The 23,179-nt window shown below is 47.8% G+C and overlaps 1 protein-coding gene across 11 annotated transcripts in view; it reads left to right on the top strand.

Annotated features, from left to right (window-relative positions):
* Positions 1-23,179, top strand: part of LOC142785024 (uncharacterized) — a 424,940-nt gene that overhangs the window by 261,922 nt on the left and 139,839 nt on the right. For 8 of the 11 annotated variants that reach the window (XM_075883440.1, XM_075883442.1, XM_075883443.1 and 5 more), the window contains 3 exons: positions 1,525-1,679; positions 6,669-6,947; positions 17,123-17,191. In XM_075883440.1, the coding sequence (XP_075739555.1) occupies positions 1,525-1,679; positions 6,669-6,947; positions 17,123-17,191 (503 nt within the window). The remainder of the gene's footprint in view (positions 1-1,524; positions 1,680-6,668; positions 6,948-17,122; positions 17,192-23,179) is intronic. The other 3 variants (XM_075883444.1, XM_075883445.1, XM_075883449.1) reach the window with 2 other exon arrangements.

The following is a 23,179-nucleotide window of genomic DNA, read 5'->3' on the forward strand; positions in this document are numbered from 1 at the left end:
GGTGATCATAGGGCTGGCAGATACAAATTAGGAAAGCACCACAGCACGCTCTTAATGAATCCATCAATGGCAACTCGTGGGCACGAGGTTGTGTGTGGCCCTGTCTACATAAAAGCTTTTTTACTGTATAGTGGGGGCGAGGTGTTGTTGGGTTTGAGACATGCGCATTAGTCATCAGCAATGATGAGTGGCATGTTCTCCTCGACAGAATTCCTGCTGCAAGGAGTCTCTTCAGTGTTAGCTTGATTGCTGAGGAACACTGATAAAAAGCTTTTCACAGAGTCTTTTTTTTTTTGCAATCGGAGCTCAGGTATACGGCGAGCCACAGTCGTCCTAATTTTTTGTGCAACATAGACTTTACTGATTTCTCTGCTTGTGTCCGTGTTTTAGAGTCTAGAGTTTGGGACCACAGTGTGATGTTAGCAATATTAAAGTTGCACATTGCTGTGTTCTTATATATGACCATGGCAGTGCATCTGCAGTCACGTTTTATTGTAAAAAAGCACAAAACTTGCCCAGTTTTGTGAAAGTAGCCCTATCATTGTGAATCTAGCCCAGTTTGCAAGCTGTTACATTAAGGGATTTGTGCCGGCTTTTTATCAGGCACACTTGTGAACCATTGGGCTAGACTTCAGTAACTCTACAACCAATGAACAGAATTTTATGAAAAGGTGCACTTTCTTTAGTGTTAATGTATGAACATACCCCAAAATCTTTATAAAGATATCTTAGCAAATAAAAAAATCGCCGCATATCCAAGGAGTGAATGATGAGTGGGGTGAAGTACTGGAGGGTTTCTTCGCTAAACCATGAACCATCCGCCAATATCGCCCACTACATCATAAAAGACGTGATAAACACTGTATATGTTTATACAAATAATTTTAATATTTGTAAGTGGTAGCTATATGTCGCTTTTGTTCCGCCTTCATTATAACGGCTTCATGGTTGATAAAGTGGTCGATTGGTGATGGGGTATTGTGGGATCTTTGCAAGTACGAAGTAGTGGGCAGTTTGCAAAGGTGAAACTATATGCGGTAAGGTACATACAAGGAATGGACAGATCCACGCCTTAGGGAGCTTAGCTCGTAGAAGTTAGGTATCCCGGGTAGCCTCCCATTTGAGTAGATCGATTCTCACGAGAGGACTGCCATCGCAATGAAGTCATTTGCACTCTGCATCAGCAGTGGGCAGCTGACGCAATCCTTGCTTTCAAATCGAAAAACATTCGGCATTTTTATGTCGATGCTGTTTTAGTCTGTGTGGTAGGAACTTATCTACCATGGTAACCATGCTAGCATAATTGTGCTAAACTTGCTCCTTCCAGAAAATGTTACGTCTGTACTTTTCTAAAGCTGGTCATTTACCTGGGTCGGACCTTAAACTTGTTATCTTTTATCGCTAAGTAAACCCAGTGCAAGAGAGAGAGCCTGTTTATAAAGAGCAAAATTCTGCCATTGCAGTTTCACTTGCTCGAGCGGAGTTAAGCAGAAAAAGAAAAACGTGCACATTCATTTCCCACAGCACAGCCCCAGCGGTGGGCCTCAGCGGCTCGAGCGGTGAGGAGAACAGCAGTGGCAAGAGGGGGCGCCTGGAGAGCCCCCCCGAGCAGGCCAAGCCCGTCGAGGATCCCGAGGCAGCCAGTCCTGGCCAGCGTCGCAGCCAGGGACCGCCTCATGGTGAGAGGACATCTTTCGTATAACATTCGTTCTGGTCAACCATGTTCCTAGCGATGACCGGCTGAAATGTTTTGCACTGCAAGTCATCAGAATGGCTGCTCGCTTTTGAGGAACACTGAAGCACGTTTTGAATTTAAATAAATGAGCTTTCGCTCTGATGTCATCAAATTTCGTGCTCTAAAAACTTGTCAAGCTTTTTCAGAACTAGTGCAAGCAGCTGTACCGTATATACTCGTGTAAGGGCCGCACTTTTTTTTCGAAAATTTTGCTAGGTGCGGCCCTTACACGAATCAGGCCGATTTAGTACAGGCAGTACAGGCCAAAGGTCTGTACTGTTTATGCAACAGTAGCAGAGTGCAAGAGTCACAAATGACATGCCAGAAATGTTTTTATTCGGATTCCATTTCGCTGTCCTCGTTCTCGGAGGAGCTCGCCTCGGCGTCCGCGTCTTCCCAGAGACGGTCATCTTCGGTGCCGTTCATGGAGTTCGAAATTCCCGTTACCTTGAAGCTTTTAGCAACTACTTCTACTGACATGGCACGCCACGCATTCAAAATCCATTCACACACCTGTTGGAGCGACGCCCGCTTCAGCCGTCCTGTAGGGGTCTTCTCGTGGACGCCTCCAGCCATCCATTCAGAGTAACATCGGCGAAATTCCACTTTGAATGGTCTGTTGACGCATACGTCGAGCGGCTGCAGCACACTCGTCAGGCCACCGGGAATGACGGCCAAGTCCGTACGAGTTGCGGCAACTCGGTTCTTGACGCGGTCGGTCAAGTGGCCCCTAAAGCTGTCCAAAACAAGGAGGGCTTTCCGTTGTAACAGCCCTCCAGGTCTGTTTGCCCAGACGGTCTTAATCCAGTCAACGACCAGTTCCTCGGACATCCAGCCCTTCTCTTGCGCACGTACGACGATTCCCTGAGGGAACTTCTCTTTTGGGAGAGTCTTCCTTTTAAATACGACGTACGGCGGAAGCCGTCTGCCGTGATGCACAACATCACAGTGCACCTTTGGCGTTCTGCACCAGTCGTGCGCACAGACACACTTTTCGCACCTTTTAAATCCACTGTGGTGCTTTCCGGTGCATCGAACCACACAGGTGTCTGGTCCGCATTCCCAATTTGGGACAGGTCGTATTCATGCTCCCTCCTGAGAGCATTCACGAAGCGATGAAACTTAATGACGTGGTCTTCGTACTCGCGCGGCAGTTTTTGGCAAATCGTCGTTCGGCGCCGAATAGAAAGCTGGTTACGGTTCATAAACCGCGTAGCCCAGCCCCGACTTGCCTTGAATTGTGCCGGGGGTATTTCCATGTGGCGAGCGATGCTGAGGGCTTTGACGCGTATCATGTCAGTCGATACGGCGTAGCCGTCCCTTCGTGTGTCGACGACGTAGTTGACGAGCTCGCTTTCGAGTTGCGGGTACTTGCACTTTTTCCCGCGAAACGCCTTTCGGCTCCTGTTAGTAGCGGCGAGGGCATCTTTCTGATTCATCCAGTAACGCACGCGCTTCTCATCGACGTCGTACTTTCGTCCAGCTTCCCGCTTCCCGTGCTCCTCGGCATAGTCAATCACTTGCAGCTTAAATGCTGCAGTGAATGATCTCAGATGCCGGCCCATCGTCCGTCACGTGCGCTGGCTTCTGCAGGGTTCACTACAACCAACAAAGTGACACCGACGACACCGATCTGAAGTCGCGCTGCCAACGTATCGACACGATGCTAGGAACGATGCCAACAAAGAGGCCGCACAAGGCAAATATGGCGGCGCGCTGTCAACAGCGTGGTCGGCGCGTCGGCGGAAGTAGAATAAAAGCGGAAAAGCGTGCAGCGCCATCTGGCTGTAAATGAACTAACTACACTTTTCTGGCGGGACATTTTGAACTTTTGTTTTTTTTTTTCGAAATATCCGCTTTCAAAGTTGGGGTGCGGCCCTTACACGAGGGCGGCCCTTACACGAGTATATACGGTATTTTGGTTAGAAATCGCAGCAAGCATCTCGTACGGTGATGCAAATATTTCTGCTGTAAAGGTTGGTGGAAGCTTCTGGACAGTTACCACCTGCAGAGCTTCACATACCATCAGGACACAGGTGAAACTTTCCTGCTGATTGGCTATTGCTGCCAGCAGTGCTGGTCTATTAGAACATTCCCAGGAGGTAATGGAACCAGCAGGTGACGGAACCAGTAGCTGGTGGTTGCAGTGGGTGTTGAAACCAGCAGCTGATGGAACCAGTACCTGGTGGTTCCAGCAGGTGTTGAAACCAGCAGCTGATAGAACCAGCAGCTGATGGAACCAGTAGCTGGTGGTTCCAGCGCAGTGTTGCAGGCTGTCGGCCAACTTGTAACTCGCCGACATGAAGCACACCTCCAAGCAACAAAGCAGGCAATAAGCCTAATTCGAGCTGCATATTGTCAGCTGCAGGCTTTATTGCAGCTTGAACCAGCTGAAATACGGCCTGTTTCTAACTGAAAGTTAGTCCCTGCACAGCTGAACAATCGTCACATTCCAATTTTGTAATACTTAGTAATATAAGTTAGTAACACGAGTTACAGTGGTACCAATGAGCAGATTTGTAACTCGCCGACATGGAGCACACCTCCAAGCAACAAAGCAGACAATAAGCCTGACTCGAGCTGCATATTGTCAGCTGCAGGCTTTATTGCAGCTCGAACAAGCTGAAATACAGCCTGTTTCTAAGTGAAAGTTAGTCCCTTCACAGCTGAACAATCGTCAAATTCCAATTTCGTAATACTTAGTAATATTGTGAGGAACCGGTTTATTCGGCCAGGCTCGAGCTAAATCACGCTGGTGATGATATTCTTAGACGAAGAAGATGTACAGGCGGTGATGATTACAAAGAGAATAAAGAGTCATTCGCTTGTCGCGCTCACACTAATTCCCCCGCTCGGTGAAAGCGGCTGCCTGGTCGCTTGACAGTATTATGAAATGCATCGCGCATAATGCTTTAAATGAGATACGTGCACTATCTCTGTGCTCGTGGCATAAGCTGCATGAGGCGCTGGCTTCAAAGCTTCGTCGTTCTCGCAATCCGATTCCTCCAAATCGCTCTCGCCACGTGCTTCATTCACAATGCCCCAATTCGAGCACAGTTCCGCAGTGTCAGCATCATCATCGGCCGAAATCAAATCATTATAACACATGTCCCATCAGCTCTCCCAGGTCGGAGTCGACGACGCGCTGCCACAAATCGCCGCCGTAGTGCTCCTGTTCGGAAGCTTCAGGCTTGGCATCGGGCCTGACAATCGACGAAGTCGGCTTCGCGAAAATAGTTACGCGCACATGTAGCCGCACTAAATATTCACCATCTCCACAGCTGAATACCGGGACTCTTGAAGCGGCAAGTTGGCTGCCAGGTGGTCAACAGCTATGAGCAAGCGCTTCGCAACGCGGCACCTAACACGCGGATTACGCTCTAGCTTAGCGGTCATACTTTGGACGTTTTGTTGAGCGGCACGAAAAAGTGTGCTAGTCCTCCCGCCGGCCATCATGACCACACACACACACACACACACACACACACACACACACACACACACACACACCAAGAGCGAGCAAGACGCGCACACGCGTGGAACAGCTCTGGGCGCGTTTCCATTCGGAAAACGAAACTAATTCGAGCCAGCGTGGCGGGCGTCGCAGAGCAGTGGAGACAGGTGAAGGGGTTGTGATCAAGAGAGGAGAGCAGACTTGCGAGAGAAGGGCAAGGAGTTGCGATTAAGCACGGGGGAATGAAAATTCCTTCCTCCGTGCGATAAAGAGAGAGGAGGATGCGGCGGGCGGGCGACCTTGAAAACCAAGACACGGGAAGGAGGCAGGTTGGGTAGTTCGCTTGAAAGGTCCGCGAAACTCGCCTGTAGAAAAACTTTAAAAGAGTGCCAGTGTGCGCAGCCGTCAAAGCATGGTCGGCACGTTCGGTGCGCGCGGTGGCGTTCAAAGAATCGGCGGCTGTGATAAAAAAAATCGTCTTGTTGCGCCGGCGGGTTTGCGTAGCCTCACGATCTTCGATATTTTTCGATTCATTTCGCACAAATGGACAGCCATTTTTGCGCTTCCGCTCGCGTGCGAAGGGAATGCCGAGTCGAGTGTGAAGGGAGCGAGGACAAATCCTAAACACGGAACGGATAGCAAATTGTCAGAATCTGTGGGGTAGCGTACGCACGTGCACTAGACGCAGACTATCGGATACAGTCAGTAGCCGACAATTTCGGCAAATGGTCTGGTCACTCCAGGCCGGCAATGTCAACGACAGTACCAGCCATCAAAAATGGGGTACGTGGCGGACTGGTCTTCCCAAGATTGGTGGCAGTGTGAAAACACAGGCCTCGTCCGGCGATGCAGGGTGCTCAAAGTAGTGGGGGGACAAAGGACGGAGGGGTGCGTAACAAAAAGCGGTTGGGGAGAGCAGCAACTAGAGGGGCGCAGAGGCAGAATCGGCGTTTCACAATAAGAATGTATGGGCACGTCGCCGATGCCTGATCGTTGGTTTAAATTGGTTTCTTGGGAAGTCGGCACACCGCTGACTCCGTTCGCTGTAACCGATCAGTGGCGCTGGGAGACGTTCGTTGTAAGTGCGATTTTGTGCCATTGAACCAATGTATATTTTTACGGTCACGCGGATATTGTTTGTTTTAAGCAAAAGTTTGTTTTAAGTGGGGCCGTTATATGTGGGCTCGACAGTATCTGTGATGTTATGCCTTTCAAAGTAAACCTCCAGGCGAACACGATACGTTGGCCAGATACCATCCGCACCTCCTAATTTGGGGGGGCTGCCCAGCACTCATGTTTGCGTGGTTCACTCGTCGCCACCGTTATGTCAATATCGAGATACAACACGAAAACCAGACAACACTACAAAAGGGCAACTTATTGAGCAGCTTGTTTTTATACTTCATGTATGTAAAATTGCAGTGGCCGCATTGATAAGACTGCATACATCAAACGCTTCATTCCACCCTTTGCATGCAGACACCAACGGTTTATTAGGTCCCTCACTGTCAACCACTGGTGGCAGTTCCCCCAGCTGCAGCCTGGGCTACGAAGGTGCACCCGTGCCGCAGGGTTACCTCGGCCGCAGGCCAAGCCACATAGGCGACCAGGCGGGACCTTCAGAGTGCTCGAGGTTCCTCCGTAGGACACCTCCCCATCAAGCCGTTTCTGAGCTGGACGAGGCCAGTCGTGCAACCCTGCAAGAGGAGCTCTCTCCCACGCTATCTTGCAGGAAACTTGCTGCAACGGACACCAGAGGTGTGCATTTTTTTTTCACAAGTCGTGCTCTTTGAAACCAAGTTGGTCTAGCTAGTTCGGGTGCTATTTTGTGTGTGTTGTGTGACAGAACAGAAAGGAACATCACAAGAAAATAAAGAGGGAGCAACAGCCAATGGGTGAGCTGAGAGATGAAAAATGTTTTCTACGCATGGAGATATACAGTAGACTCTCATTAAATGAAATTCTTCAAATTGTAATACTGCTGAAATAGAACAACTGCCTCTAATAATGGTTTTGTACTGGGAATCGTGTTTCACTGCTTATCTCTTGGCAAGCAAAGCTCCTACTTGACAGAACACATTTTAACGTGACAGCGTTAAAGAGCTTGTTTTGCAGAAATTCTGGCATATGTGTCAGCGTCATTGGTTGTGAGCGAAAAATCTTATGCCTGACCGAAAAATCCACAACAATGCAAATAAAAAAATGAAGATAAAAAGTTTTGGAGCAGAGTGGAGACCGAACCAGGGTTGTTTGGGCTAAACTGGGGATTCAACCCGAGTCGTTTGCGTGGCAAGCGGATGTTCTGCCACACGGCCATACGTTAGCTTGTTAAAACATTGAAAAGAACTTCCTCTGCTTGGAAATGCAGTGAAAGCAGCTTTTGTACTTCAGAAACACACGCATCCTGTATACATGCTTCACAATGCAACATGAAATATTGCAGTAATAATGCATCATACAAGCGTCCATTGCCAATGGGCGTCAGAATATGTGAATATCGTAATGGCTCCGTGGTTGAAAGCCGGTTCATCGGTACAAAAGGCACACACACTACTGCACCTGTCCCCTTAAGGCCACGTTGTGGGTGGATAGAAAATTCGATAAGGTTTCATCCACAAAGTGTTTGAAGTACCACTAGGAACAAGATCAGTGGCGCTGATCGGTTACAGCAAATTTGCGATTCGTTTCGTGTTCAGGACTTGTTCTCCCTCACTTCGCACTCGACTCAGCATGCCTTCCGTTCGCGTGTGGAAGCGCGAAAACTGCTGTTAATTTGTGCGGAGCAAATCGCGAAATATTGAAGTTCTTGAGGCCACGCACGACCGCCGATTCTTCGAACACTGCTGAGCACCACAATCCAGGTGGCCATGCTTTATTTTAACTTCTGCACGCGCAGGCACTTTTTCCAAGTTTTTCTACGTGCGAGTTTCGCGGACCTTTCAAGCAAGCTACCCAACCTGCCTCCTTCTCGTGTGTTTTGATTTTCAAGGTCACCCTCCCGCCGCATCCTCCTCTCTCTTTATCGCAACTTCTTGCCCTTCTCTCACAAGTCTGCTCTCCTCTTTTCTCTTGAACACAACCCCTTTGCCCGTCTCCTCCCGCCGCTCCGCGACGCCTGCCACACTGGCTTGAATCAGTTTCGTTTTCTGACTAGAAACGAGCCCAGAGCGGTTCCACGCGTTTCGTCATGTGTGTCGGGCGTGTGTGGTCATGATGGCCGTTGGGAGCACTAGCACGCTTTTTTCTGCCGCTCAACAAAACGTCAAAAGTGTGACTACTTGGCTTGAGCGTTATCCGCGCGTTAGGTGCCACGTTGCGGAGTGTTTGCTCATAGCTGTTGACCACCTAGCAGCCAACTTGTCGTTTCGGGAGTCTCGGTATTCAGCTGTGAAGATGGTGAACATTTCGTGTGCGGCGGTGACGACTACATGCGCGCAAAACTTTTTTTGCGAGGCCGATTTCGTCGACATTGGGCCCGATGCCGAGTCTGAAACTTCCAAAATACGGCGGCGATTTGTGGCAGTGCGTCGTCGACTCCGACCTTGGAGAGCGGGTTGGACATCTGTTGCGATTGTTTAATTACGGCCGATGATGATGCCGACACTGCGGAACCGTGCATGGATTGGGGCATCGTGAATGAAGTACGTGGAGAGAGGGATTTGGAGGAATCGGATTGTGAGAACACGCAACTTTGGAGCCAGGGCCTCGTGCAGCTTATGGCACGGACCTCAGTGAACGAGCACACTGCCATTTTGAATGAATTCGAGACAGTCCTTATCACTTCTGCTCTTCGAAACACGTGCATCACGAACTTTTTCAGCCAAAAAACGTTTGTGTTTTCACTCGCAACGTTTTTTAAAAGCTGGGTTTCATTTACTACAAACTTAGGGATACAACAAACGGATGCCGCGTCATGCTTAGTTTCGTTATAAGCGGGCTCAACTATAATACTTCAATGATCAGCCAGGAAACAATGTCGCCCCTTGTGACTCTGACTTCGGACAACGCTGTTGCTGCGAAAGACCTCGCAACCGCAGAAAGCGTGACGGCGATTGCAGCCGCTGCCTCCCTTACTGCAGGTATGCGTGATCGAGCGGACCGTGTAAGGATAGATGCTATATTTTTTTACCACAGCTGACTGAATATCGTTGCCCGCAGGGGCGCCTGCGCAAGTAAGTGTTTGGTGTGTAGTGACACCACGGACCCGAGCTAACGGGGGGGTTTCGGCTCCCTCCCACGCCTAGCCGTGCGTGGCTTTGCCGTGTCCGGGGAAAAGGGGATCCTGGGGGTTGAGCCGACGCTGGGTGATTGGACCTTTAAGGCCCCCCGGCAGAGGCAACACACCCCTTTGGCCCCGGCTTCACGTAGACGGCACCTCTGGGCTGGCCCACCCAGGAAAAATTGGCAGTCGCCTTTTCCTATCTATTTCTCCCTACATCTTCGTCTTTATCTCTTACTGTTTATCTGTCCTGTCTTCTACTCTCTTCCGCTTACTTCCAAACTTCCTGGCGGCTAGGGTTAACCCTGTGCAAATAGCCTACCTTGGTCTAGGCGCATTGGGTTATAGTGGCGTTGTACGGCTGGCGTCTGCAGGTTTCAGCATCCGCAAACTTGTAGCGTCCCCTCGTTGGGCTCCGTGGTGGGTGGCCGCCAACGCTGCTGAACAACATACAATTAGCCTACATACAATTAGCAACATACAATTAGTCTGTACCAGTTTTTTGGGCAAGGCTGAGTGTCGCTGCCTAAAGCTTAGTTTTAAATGCGGATCATTTCTTAATTACACAATGTCGCGCTTTGGCAACTGCACCGTCCACACCCCCACTGCGCATGCTCGCGTGTCGTGCCGCATGCACACAATTTGTGCCGGCCCAGGAAGACTTCCGCAAAACTCGCTTCTTTCCCCTTTTCTCCTCTCACAAGGCCAACGCAGGCAGTGTCGGCTAGTAAAAAATGGACCGCTTGCCCTGCAAAACCGTTCGCTGGCCACCCTGTATGTCTAGGCACTGGATCGTGCATTCGAAATTCACTCAAACAAGGGAGTCTTTACTTGGCTTTCGCTTGACTTGATGCTTTCCTTGACTCGAATAGATGTGATGGAAGCAACATTACCTTCAATCAGTAGTGGGGCACAAGCCAACATCAGCGTCATACCACTCTCCTTCATTTAATGAATAAGAACAACAAAGGTGTAATAACGGTTAAGGGGGGACGTGCCTCTGAGAACGAACTTTCTTGTTTCTGGTCGGATGATGATGAAAATCGGCACAGACACTAAGAATGGCCTCACCATGCATCCAAAAAAATTTCGAGGCGATAGCACAAATACTTAATGAGAGACAAATTATTTTTCAATTGAACCTTGTGGAGGGGCTGGAGGATTTATAAAATGACAAAAATAGTTGGTAATTGCTGTATCCACTGCCAAATGTATGTTGAAGGGGGCTGCGTTCTCAAAATAACTTATTTGCAACACTAAAACTTGTAGTTTATGTTTTCTCCAGCGACACTGCAATGAGCACACTTGCACTACAAACAAGAAACTCTATAAAAAATTCTTTAAGAAGTACAATGAAAAACTAGGATCGCAGCCCCCTGAAGCACAGTTCAAGGAGCATTACAAAAATAAACGGAATCAAAATCCGTACAGTGGTTGCCCAGATATCTGCTCCACGATCTGAGTGTAATGCCAAAAAAAACAGTATTGAGAAAACTGCATTTAAAGTTTCAACTTTTTTTTACGTCTCTAAAACACCTTAAGATTGTGATCTTAGGTTTGTCTTGTGATATTTGACTTTTCAGGTATCTGGTCTCTGACCAGTGTTCCTTGGTTGTTTTTTTTTTCCCATAACCTCCTTTTCATGATTTACAAAGAACAAGCATGGATTTCAAACCAAGTTCTCTGTATGAAGGAGTGGTGTGATAGGCATAACAGAAAGGTCGTAATTGAATAAGACCATATACTGAAATGATTACACATATTTTTTGTGCTGAAGTTGTAATTAGTGTAATTGAGTACTTGATTACAAATAATCACTGAGCATTGCTTTATTTGGAAAAAGGTTTGTTGCATCAGAAAACTGGATCACACCATGACGCCCGATGCCTTCTTTCCAAATAACAAAGTTATAGGCAGAAGACTTGTGGCACAGGAATTTTTAGCAGTATAATTAATGAAGCGAAACGGGCATATAAAAATTTGTGCCCCTGATTGACACATGCTCTTTTGCCACTCTAGCAGTAAAGCGCATCATCATACAGCCGGTCGTGGAAACTCTAATCTATGGGGCTTTCATTGCCTTCGAACATTCATACACTTCGTGGCGATATCAAGCACCGCTCCAAGCACGTCTAAATCGCATCACAAAAGCTTATTGACAGCACTCCATATGACGGTGGAGTGCGTGGCCGCGAGGACAGTGCAGCCGGCGCGTAATGCACTTGCCGGCGGCGTTCGGTGACGATGCCCAAAATGTGTAACTACGATGACAAAAACACGGCGCACACTGCGCTTGGCATCGCATTTTCGAGTGACGATGCGCGAAACTGCTAGCCGCTGTTCCGAGCAATCTTTGGCTTTGAAGGGGGGGGGGGGGGGTGACGAGCTTCACTGTGTGGTCTGTTGTCGATGCGTAAAATGCCCAAACGTGGTTCAGAGGAGGTAGTGAGTGATGTGCTTCATTCCTTGCGAAGAAGCACGGTCGCCAAGAGTGCGCTAGCGCGTCGTTCCTGCCCGCAGTCTCGCTGTCAGCAGAGCTAGGGCTAAAGCCAACTCCGATGACACGCCGCGCTCGTAGACCACGCGCCCACTCGTAGTAATCTGATCAGGCCGTCCCTTACCGCTTCGTTGCCGTCGAAGAAGCACATCGCCACAAGTGCGCTAGCTCGTCGGTCCTGCCTGCAGTCTCGCTGTTGGCGGAGTTAGGGCTAAGGACGACTTTGACGACTTTGATGGAAAGGACTCATGTTGTTGTTGCCAGTCTGCCATCTTGGCTGAAGGACTCTGTGTACTCTGTGTACAATATGTAAATACATTTCTTTTGTTTACTCGCAACCCAGGACATTCTGGTGGAGGTGCTGGGTACGAAGACAGTATAACGAAGCTACACAGCGGCCGAAGCTTAGTTTATTCAATGATGGCACAACAGAGTCCCGCTTCCACAGCTGCAATGGCAACGACGATAGTTGCTCTGCCCCAGCTCAAAAACCCTGGCGTGTTCTGCAGGACCTACAATGTCGACATTCAAGAATGGTTGCCGGTGTATGAGCAAACAAAACAAGCAAGAATTATCGTTGGGACGAAACACTCATGTTGGTGAACATATCATTCTATCTGAAGAGAACAGCCAAAGTGTGGTTTGAGAATCACAAAGCGTTAATTGGCAGCTGGAAAGCGTGCAAAAAAAAAAGATGCATGCACTGTTTGGCAAATCTACTGGCATGAAGGCAGTGACCAAAAAGGAGCTTGAATCTCGCACTCAAACGTCATTGGAGTCGTAGCTGTCTTACATACAGGATGTGCTCGCCCTTTGCCGCAAAGCATACGATGGCATGGGGGAGTTTGAGAAGGTCGCGCACATATTAAAAAACATCGTCGATGATGCATTCAATCTGCTGATTTGCAAAGACTGTGACACAGTAGATGTATCATGTTTTGAGTGTAAAGACTTCGGCGAAGTGATAGCGACATAGACGACAATGCTGTTGAGTCACTGTGACACAGACTACAAAAAGAAAAGAAAAACATGAAAGACGCGGAAAACTCTCGTGGCAGGAGCACCGAGAATAAAAAGGCAGGAGTGGAAGGGCAGCGCATGGTGCAAGTACCGTATTTACTCGATTCTACTGCGCCCTCGATTGTAACGCGCACCCGATTTCCACCACGAAAAAAAAAAAACAAAAAAACAGAGGACATCGATTTCTACGCGCACCCATTTTTCTCGCTGGCCCGCACGATCACACCACTCAAAAAAACGACTCCTTTCGGGAGCGTCTTCGATTTAAATATGAGGTACGGGCGAAGCTTGTGCTCATCTGACGTGTAACAGAGCATTGCCGTCCCTGCAGTTTTACCGTGGACCGATGTCAGCACGCGAACTTGCTTCGCCCCATTCTTCTTGACAGTTGTGGTGCCGGGCTTGTCGAAGTAAAGAGGCGTCTGATCGGCATTCCCGATTTGCCCAAGCAGGTAGCCGTTGTTGCGCCGCAAGTTTAGAACGAACCTCTGAAAACTGTGAAGCTTTTCATCGTACTCCACCACAAAACTTTTCGCATATGCATGTTCCCCTTCGGAGGGAAAAGCCTTTCCTCTTCATAAAGTTTGTTAGCCAGCACCTGCTCGCTTTAAACTGGCTCCGGATTAGACCTTTTTCCAAGACTAATTGCATAGCCCGCACTTGGAGCAGTTCTGTCGTCACGGGCCGCTGTGCCGCTCGCTGCTCAAGCACATACTCGCCGAGCAGCTCTTTATTTGCCGAAACCGACCCTGCTGTGGTCCACTGAAGCCTTTGCGTGAAGCTTTGCTGTCGACAATCTTCTGCTTTTGTTTCCGCCGGTCCCGCATGCACGTTTCGGGAACTCCGATCGACCGCGATGCGGCCCGATTTTCGTCCGTTTCTGCACACGCGATGACTTTTCTTTTAAAAGCGGCATCGTGGTGCGCTCGAGTTTTTAGAGTTGGCCCTTCCACGCCGTCGATGCTAATGCAGTACTAGATGACGAGCTCCTCAGCACACGTACGAAGTGCCGCACATGGGAAACACGTAGGCAGAAATGGCCGACGCGCCATGCCGACGCACGTAGGGGGCGGCCATTTTGGATTTGCCAATGGCAATAGATTGACCGAAATTTTTTTGTTTGTACTCGATTCTAACGTGCATGCGACTTAAGAACTCGCTTAACCGGAAAAAAGGTGCGCGTTAGATTCGAGCAATTACCGTAGCGTTCGGTGGAAGAGGCAGCGATGCGAAGAACAAATCCCTGTTCCTGCCGACGCCTAGTGCCTCAGAGTTTGTGGCTCTGAATTATCAAGAAGTCCACGGGCCGCCCCAGAGTTCACCTGTACGTGAGTCGTCACGAGGGGTCCCGACGACAACCGTTCACGACTCACCGTTTGACTCTCAGCAGAGTTGATCTTCTATAGATTAAATGTTTGGATGTGTGGGTGCTACTTAAAACGCCCGCTTTGTCCTTATTTCTTGAACCTCGTACGGTGAAGCTAATACACCGTGACATTTTGGCATCCAGGGGACAGGACGAACTTGTTCTCTGTGGCACAGACACATTGTAGATGCTATGGAAATGCAGAAATTAAGGGAACTGGGGAGCGAGTGAGCTTGTCAGAGGCAGAGTTGAGAGGGTGGAGGAGACTGCAGGAAAATCGTCAGCGAGATGATAGAGCGGCTCAGCATGAAGCGGCGAAAGAACACGACCTGATGGCTGTTGAGCGAGAAAAAATACCGGCAAACGTGTGGCCTCGGAGCAAGCTCTAGCCAAAGCAGAGGAACGCAGCCTTCCGCTAGGCATAAGGCTTGCCGAGCTAGATGCAGCACCAGCGTACCGAACGCCACCGGGAGAATGACCTGAAGTACAAGCAGTGCGCTACCCTTCCATAAATCTTCGAAAATTTCTCCTGCAGTTTGAGATTGCCCGAGACGACTTTGACCCGTACCTCAAGAGGTTCGAATGCGTGAGGACAAGCCGAGGCTGGGACAAATTACAATGGGCAATCGCCTTGAGCATGTGCCTCACAGGAGAAGCTCTGAAAGTGTATGAAAGACTGTCTTCTGACTACTGCCTAGATTATACTCATGTAAAGATAGCTCCTCTGCGGCATTTTCGTCTCATGGCAGAAGAGTATCGTGAGCGTTTCCGAGCGTCAAAACCATAGAACCGAGAGACAGCTACACAGTTTGTAGCTAGAATTAAAGGACATTTTGATAGGTGGATTGATCTCTCGGAGACCCCGTACTTTCGATAGTCTAGTTTAGTTGATCGTCAAGGAGCATTTTTTGTCCAATTGTATAAGAAGTTGGTCACTTGCTTCCGCAAAGGGAAATGCTCCACCTTGGGTACCTCTACCTAAGCAGCTGATGAATTTATAGACGTTCAGCCCCAGAAAAACTTGGCCCCGTATATGCATGTAATCTGCAAATGTGGTCGAAAGACTATAGTCTTGCGTATGGAGAGAGTGAACAATTTATTTTATGTTCTCCGTAAAAAAATCGGTGGATGGTATTCTGGAGGCACTGCGTTAGAGTGCCTGGAGCGTGCAGCGGAGGCGATCGAGTGCATCAAGTCAAGTCACATGTGAGACATGAGCGCCACCTGGCAGCGTTCTTAAAAAAAAAGCGCGTGACTCCGAGACGGGTGTTTGCGCCCGTCGCAGAGGTGATAAGGTTTAGAACGCAAAGCAACGGATTGGTGCCACCACCATCGCGTCTTAGCAAAGCGTTAGAAACTCCCCGTTCCGTGCAAGCGTTGCATGGTCAGCGCTGCGTGATAAGTGCTACGGTTCTAAAAATTGCTTATGTATGCCTTTTCTAGTAAAAGATGTACATGCCAGTAAAGGATGTACATGCAGAATATATACGTGTTATGGTGCCCCAAACTTGCACAATAGTTGCTTATTAATTGACAATTGCACAAGTATAAACGCTAAACCTTGAGCAGCATTGGTGGGCGCTGTGGATGGAGTCGGCTGTTTCAAGTACCGGTGCTGTTAAGAGTGGACAAACAGACAAATGTACAGACACAGACAGACCAAAATTTTTGGGTCGAAAGCCCCCAAGAAAGGCTATCGTCTTTAAAACTTCTTCTATTTTCATAAGCATGCGAAAGTGCCCGGTACTGAGAAGCAAAGCTTTCTCGGTGATATGCAACCTGTTATTGCAAAATGCACCGTGTGCAACAGAATGGGCCACACAGCTGTCAGCTGCCGATCCAAAGTTCAAACATTTTTAGAAATGTCATCGTCACAGGCATGATACGATGCGGTGTTTGGAAAAAGGACCATGGCAAAACCAAACTTTTTGCATTATAGATAACAATCAGGTGACACCCGAAACAAGGTAGCAAGAACATATTGGGCTTGCTGCTTTTGAAGGGGTTGTCATAAGCAAAATTGGGGAAAATGCCTCTGCTAGTGACGTTATGAGCTTGGTGCAGGAGGACTGCGAGGACTATTGGCCTGGTGTGCGATCTATGGCGGAGCTGCGAATCGGGCTTGTATGATGTCACTTCGAGGTTTTGTGCACTTTTGAGGCGCGGCGCAGTGTAGGAACCACAGTCGCGGTAAAACTCAACAAAGTAGTAGTTCAATTGATTAAATTGTGTGTGGTGGTTATTGACGCTTTCATAATAACCATGGGTGTCTTGGTTATATTGTGTGTGGTGGCTATTGATGCTTTCATAATAACCTTGGGTGTCTGCTTTTAACGCTCATTTTAAGAGCATAGCATTTTGATTCTTAAAACTGCGGCCGCTTGTCTCCGCGGCAAGTGCTGCGCAATGGTGAAGTACTGCTCTGTGCCTCTATATGATCACGCACCCGTAAAAAGGACGTTAACTTTCACTACTATTCCAAGTACCCGATGGGAAAGAAGTGGATAGTTACTCAGAAAAGGGAAAGCACCCCCCACCCCCCTTAATCAGTCGTGCTTGCATCGTTACTCTGCTTGCGTTGGTACTTTACCTTTTGCTACATACTCGTTGACCCTAATTATTTACCTACTGCATTGAGTATTGCCTTTTTCTACACCTAAATAGAGCTTTATTTGATTTGTATACGCAGATGGAAATACTGCACCATTTTTTAATAGCACATTTGGTTACATGAAGTGTATTTTCGTAATTCACTGTGTTAATTACTTGTACAAAAGTCCTCGTGGGCTCTTCAGAAAAGCACTATTTCTAACAAGTGGTCTTTCTTGCAGTGTCTGCTGGACTGTCTACAACGTTTACTCTCTTGCCAGGCATGGACACAAAGATGCGCTTGCGAGAACGTGAGTGATGGCAGTTTCTCCTATTTTAGGGGCATTTCTCGTAGCTGCCGAATTTCTTAGTACTAGACAAGTGTGACTTATCTGGCGAGGAGACACTTGTATATCGCTATATTTCATGCCCTATAATAATGCGGATACACTAGGCATGATGCTAACTCATCCGGGTACTAGAAAAGGCTACACAGACGGTGGTGGTAGTGAAAAACATTTTCTAATATATTTACAGTGAGAGGTATGGATAAGGCGAGTCTGAAGCTTCTGCACATTCCTCTTGCTGTATAAGTAGCACACATTCTGCTGCTAAATCGGGTTTGGCTCGCCCACATCGTCAATGCATCTAGAAATGCACATACGCAAACAATGTGAATCGGGAGTGACATTTCAGTTGTTCAGTGTTCATCTTATAATATTATATTACGAGAATATTTTTTGCGGAGAACCAAACAGCGCGTTGGTGGCCGTTCGCTAACCAGTCATCGCAAGAACGTCATGTTCCTGTGAAAAATTGTCGCACTAAAAAGGTGGTGCTTTCCAAGAAGATCGTCGCAGCTTTGCTGCAAAGGCAAAGCAATGAACGTGATAGCAACAATTTGAAAGGTCACGCACAGAATAGAATGCAGATCAAATTGTGCCCCACTTTTCTCCCGCGCAAATTACGCAAAAAACCTACTCACAGGTACAGATGCACGCAAACAGGCATCTCAGTTGTTACTTCGCTGTGTCTGCAGAGTGTGCGCTTTTCGAAAACTGAGATTCGGAATGATTGTAGTGACCTTGGTGCACCCGGTAATTACAACAAAATCCTTTTAGGTTAAAGCCCAAGGCCAGCCAAGGCATACGATTCTCCCCACTGCGAAATAAGGGCGCACGAGGGGGCATCATTGCTCCCCTTCTCTAAGCGTGGCGAAGTACGCAAAAAAGATGAGAGCGTGCGCCACCGCGCGATGTGGCGATGTGCGCTCATTGCGCCATCTTGCTAGCAATGCTGAAGACACGATAATTTCCCACGGGATGCCCATCAGTAGTGATAAGTGGTAGATATAGATAGTGTTGTTTGAATGTTGAAGGACGTGCTCCTCTGTGGCTCAGTGATTAGCGCCTCGCACTCGTGATGCAGAGGACCCAAGTTCGATTCCGCGCGCCTTGTCTTTTTTTGGATTTTTTTCTTTCTTGCATCTTCATATATATAGATACTTATACATATATGGTGAGTGACGGCAACGCCAACGCCGGCGGAAAAATCCAGCCCAAAGTGTCCATATAATTGCTATCGCAATAATATAAAAAAAAACGAAGGAATTTATGCAAAGTGAACAATAACTGGTTTTTACCAACTACTTTCCACAAGTGCTTGAGTCTCATAATAATTAAAGCTGTATATATTTCAGCAAAGCAGACAGCAAAATTATTGCAAAACTTATCTGATTCCTAAAGGTCTTGGTATCGGGAAACAGTTGGTTCAGTGATACGATGTAGTTGTCGAAGTTGTCCGTTTCACATTCCGTTGTTGGAAATGGTGGTCGCGGAAGACAATCTGCGTCAGCGTGACATCGACCGCTTTTATGGGAAACCATGAAGTCGTATTCTTGTAGACGAAGTGCCCAACGCACAAGCCGACTAGATGGGTCACGCAGATTGACCAACCAGCAGAGAGAATGATGGTCTGTCACAATGGTAAAGAAGCATCCGTAGAGGTAGGACTGGAAGTGCTGCACTGCGAGGCATTTGCCCTGTGATGGTGTAGTTACGTTGGGACTTGCTTAGCGAGGGACTTGCATACGCTACGACCTGTTCTTTGTTATCCAAGTGTTCAATCAGGACAGCACCTACATCAATACTGCTAGCGTCTGTGTGAAGTTCCTTGGTAGCCAGAGGATTGAGGTGTGGAAAATTTGGATGAGACGTCAAAAGAAACTTCAACTCGGATAAAGCAGACTCACATTCAGGGATCCAGTCAAACTGCGGCCCTTTCTGAAGCAGGCACGTGAGCAGGTACGCAATATTGTAAAACTGGGAATGAATCGAAGGAAGTGTGAACAAAGCTCCAAAAAGCTGTGCAGTTCTTACATCAAGTGAGGTTCCTTGAACGCCTCCACTGCGGCAGTCTTCACGGGATCCAGTCGTATGCCTTTTTTGTCCACAAATCATCCAAGGACGAGTCTTTGGCGCTCTCAAAATGATATTTCTTTGAGTTGAGCACCAAGCCTGCTTTGCTTAGGCAGTCAAACACGAGACCGAAGCATGTGTTATCCTCACAAAAGGTGCACTTGAAAATTAAATGGTCTTAGTAACACATACCCACTTGCCACTTCAATCCACGTAGAATGTTGTCCATGAAGCGCTCAAAAGTTGCAGGCATGTTGCATAACCTGAATGGCATCGCATTAAATTCAAAAAGTCCATCTGGTGTGGCAAATGCCGTTTTCTACTTGTTTTCTTAGTGCATTGTAATCGGCCGGTATCAAAAAGTAAGAGCTCGATGAAAGACAGTCAATAGTGTCAATTCGCGGGACTAAGTATATGTCTTTTTTTTTTTTTTTTTTTTGGTGATGGCGTCAAAATGACGGTAGTCAACGTAATATCGCCATTTCCCATCCTTCTTCCTCACTAGACTTACTGGAGCGACCCACGAACAACATGATTCTTGAATTACATCTTTCTTGAGCGTCTCACAAACCTATTCATTGATCACTGCATGTTCCGAAGGCAATACACGTTATAGTTTCTGTCAGCGATGTCTTGTCGATGCGGTGCTTCATACGAGAAGCAGGGAATGACGGTGGAGTGTGTAGCTGTGCGAAATCGAAGAGACCGGCGTGTTTGCGCAGAATACTCCCCAGTTCATTACGCTCGTTGGTGCTCAGTGGCTTATCGATCATAGCCATAATGGTGTCCCTGGCGTGCAGATTATGGCAATGGGTCTAATCTGGGAAATCAACTGCTCTCTGAAAGGATGCCAAAGGAGAATACCTGATGTTCATCAATCTCTGGAAGTTTCGGACCCTCCGGCAGCACTGTCGGTTCATCAGAGCAGTTGATCACCCATAAACCAGTACGCACTTGCATATTGGATAGCATGCAGTAGATAATTGAAACAGTCTGCTTTGTGCAACTGAGAGCCCTGCCGCGGTGGTATAGTGGCTAAGGTACTCGGCTGCTGACCCACAGGTCGTGAGATCGAATCCCAGCTGCGGTGACTGCATTTTCGATGGAGGTGAAATTGTTAAAGGCCCGTGTGCTTAGATTTGGGCGCATGTTAAAGAACCCCAGGTAGCCGAAATTTCCGTAGTCCTCTACTACAGCGTCTTTCATAATCATATGGTGGTTTTAGGACGTTAAACACTACGTTTCATTTATGCAACTGAGATGAATGGGCTCCATGGTTGCGTCAAACGTTTCCTCACTTGCAGGGGAACAGGCAACAGGGACACATTTGCTGACAATGGCGGCACAGTTGTGTCTACGAAGAAGCAAAGGACACTTTCCTGACAGTGCGGAATCTTCATGAATGCAACTGGGACATACAAGTCTACTGTAATTTGTCCTGCGTGGGAATCGACAGTGACACCACATATCTTCAGAAAATCCAGTCCAGAATGACTTCATGCGTAATACAAGGGAAAACAGCAGACTCTGCAACAAATTTCTAATACGCCAAAGTAACAGTCATAGTGCACCCACCAACAGGTTGTAACACATTCCCACTCATTCCACAAAACGTATCAGCACGGTCTTAACGAAACATGACTTTTTGTTCAAGGAGGCAGGTGAACACGAGACTCATCACTGACCCGATAGCACCTGTGTCCACTAAGGCTATTGTTGGTACACCATCGATAAGCACATAAACCTTATTTTTAAACATGGAAGCTAAAGAGGATATTTCTGTTGGAATCGAAGACTGTCCAGAGAGATCACCTTCAACGGCCACTCGGACTAGTTTTCCGGAGAAGGCCAGAAGTGGGTGCGCCGGGGAGACGGTGATCCGTTGATGCGCGGGGTAGGAGGTGGTGTCACACTGCGGTCAGAAGCCAGAGATTGGTTTCGTAGGGGTCCTGGGGTCTCGTTCGATGCACTTCCTGGGAATGCCTGTGCTCGTGTAATGTTAGACCGGTTATATCTCGGCAATTGGTCGTACCTCGGTAGCTGCCGGTAGTTGCAATACCTGGTAGTGTGGACTTAAAAGCCACAGTTGTAGCAGACTAGTAAAGCACACTCGCCGAACCAATGCGCAGACCGCTCAGTTGTGAAGGGTCGGCGATCAGCTTGCTGAATTGGGGCTGCCCGCCTCTGAGTGGCAGGGCCGAGCTGAATGCGTTGGCCGAAATTCTGCTTGGACGCAAATGAGTCATGACGTGGCCACGGAGTTTTAGTTTTGTTGATGTCTTTCATACATACTTATTGTTGCAAAGAAGCTAATGCCGCCGTGTAGTAAGGCCTAGTCGGCGTAAACCTGTGCATAGTTGAGGCGGTTGATTCTTGACCCTTGCACTAGGCCATGACGACTGTTGTCAACGGCAGACCAGCAAGACGACGGCTCCGGTTAAGTTCAAACAGCTGTGGCTCTGTGGTACGTATGTTTTGTACCCAGCACCTCCACTACTCAATTATGTCCAAAAGAAGGGTTTATTTTATTCAGAGGCGACGTAACATCCGCCGTCTTGACTCTATACACAACCTCGGTCTCCGTCTGTCAAGTGGTGGTTACAGAACATCACCTGTGCAAAGTCAATACGTAGAATGCAATGAGCCCCCTCTATGTGATCGAAGAGCAATACTAACCTTATCATATGTTTTAAGAATAAGGTCGTCGCCTGAACACATCTATGCCACTTTCTGAAAGAATGTAACCTGGTAAATAAGCTTTAAAATATCATCTTTTCTGTGTCCATTCCTGAAAGTCTTGTGTCTGGCGCAGCATAGCTTTAGCTGCTTTTGCGCAATAAAAACCAAATTAACCTAACCTAACCTGAATATCATTAAGTGTTGTGCACAACAGAAAGCAGCAAAACTTTCTTCGGTCTCGGCAGCTGATCGTGAATTGAGTGTTCTCTGAGTGAGCGCGGCATCGAAAGTTCGTCGGCACGAGGTAAACAACTGTTGACCTGGACTTGGTAAATAGCTTATTTCAGAAATGTTCTTCTTGTCGAGTGTGCCGGGGACAGCTGACTATTGAATGTGACTCAAGTGAGTACGGTGTCGCCGTGAAGCTATAGCTTCGCTGCAGAAACTGCCAGGAAGTTCGTTCAAAATGGAGTTCGTGAGAAACTGCGGGGAAGTTGGTTCAAAATTGAGTTCACGACGTGTTGGCTGTAACAATAACTGCAACCTGTTTGAGATCAACGTTCGCCTGGCACCTGCTGTGCAGAGCACAGGAATTGAGTTGATGACACTGAACGACATCTTTACCGCTATGGCCGTTTCACACCAAGGTCTTCATACTTCATGCTGGTAGGTCTTCATACGATCTCTGTTTGAACCCACTTCCCCGCAGTTGGTACTGCTGGTAGGTCTACGCATGAAGATTACCAGCAGTTCCTAAAAACAAAGCTCCAGCCAGTAGCAACGAGAGCTTGTGCCGACTCATACGACTAGTTGTGCCGCAACAGTGATGAGTGTCTACAAGGACCTTAATTTCGGCAACCCTGAAAATATTGCACTCTTTTTATGAAAGCTGGCACACAAGAGGACACACCTCACACATTGGAGTGGCCTCTGTAGCAGAAGTTTTTTCAAGATATGTGCTTGACTATGTAGTGCTGTCTAATTTTTCCCTCTGCTGCGAACGTGGCCCAAAACCCGACAGCCCAGAGTATGCCGAGCGGAAATCTAAGTATTCATGTCAGAAAAACACCTCATGCAAAGCTGGCCAAATGGACGTAGAGGCAGCAACAATTTTATTTCAGCACTCACTTTCGCTTCATAGTCTAACCTTGCTTTGTGATGGTGACAGCCGGTAATAGAGTGCTTGCTGTCAACGAAGCCAAA

This window comes from Rhipicephalus microplus, unplaced genomic scaffold (genome assembly GCF_043290135.1).
Source record: "Rhipicephalus microplus isolate Deutch F79 unplaced genomic scaffold, USDA_Rmic scaffold_17, whole genome shotgun sequence".
Classification (NCBI taxonomy): domain Eukaryota; kingdom Metazoa; phylum Arthropoda; class Arachnida; order Ixodida; family Ixodidae; genus Rhipicephalus; species Rhipicephalus microplus.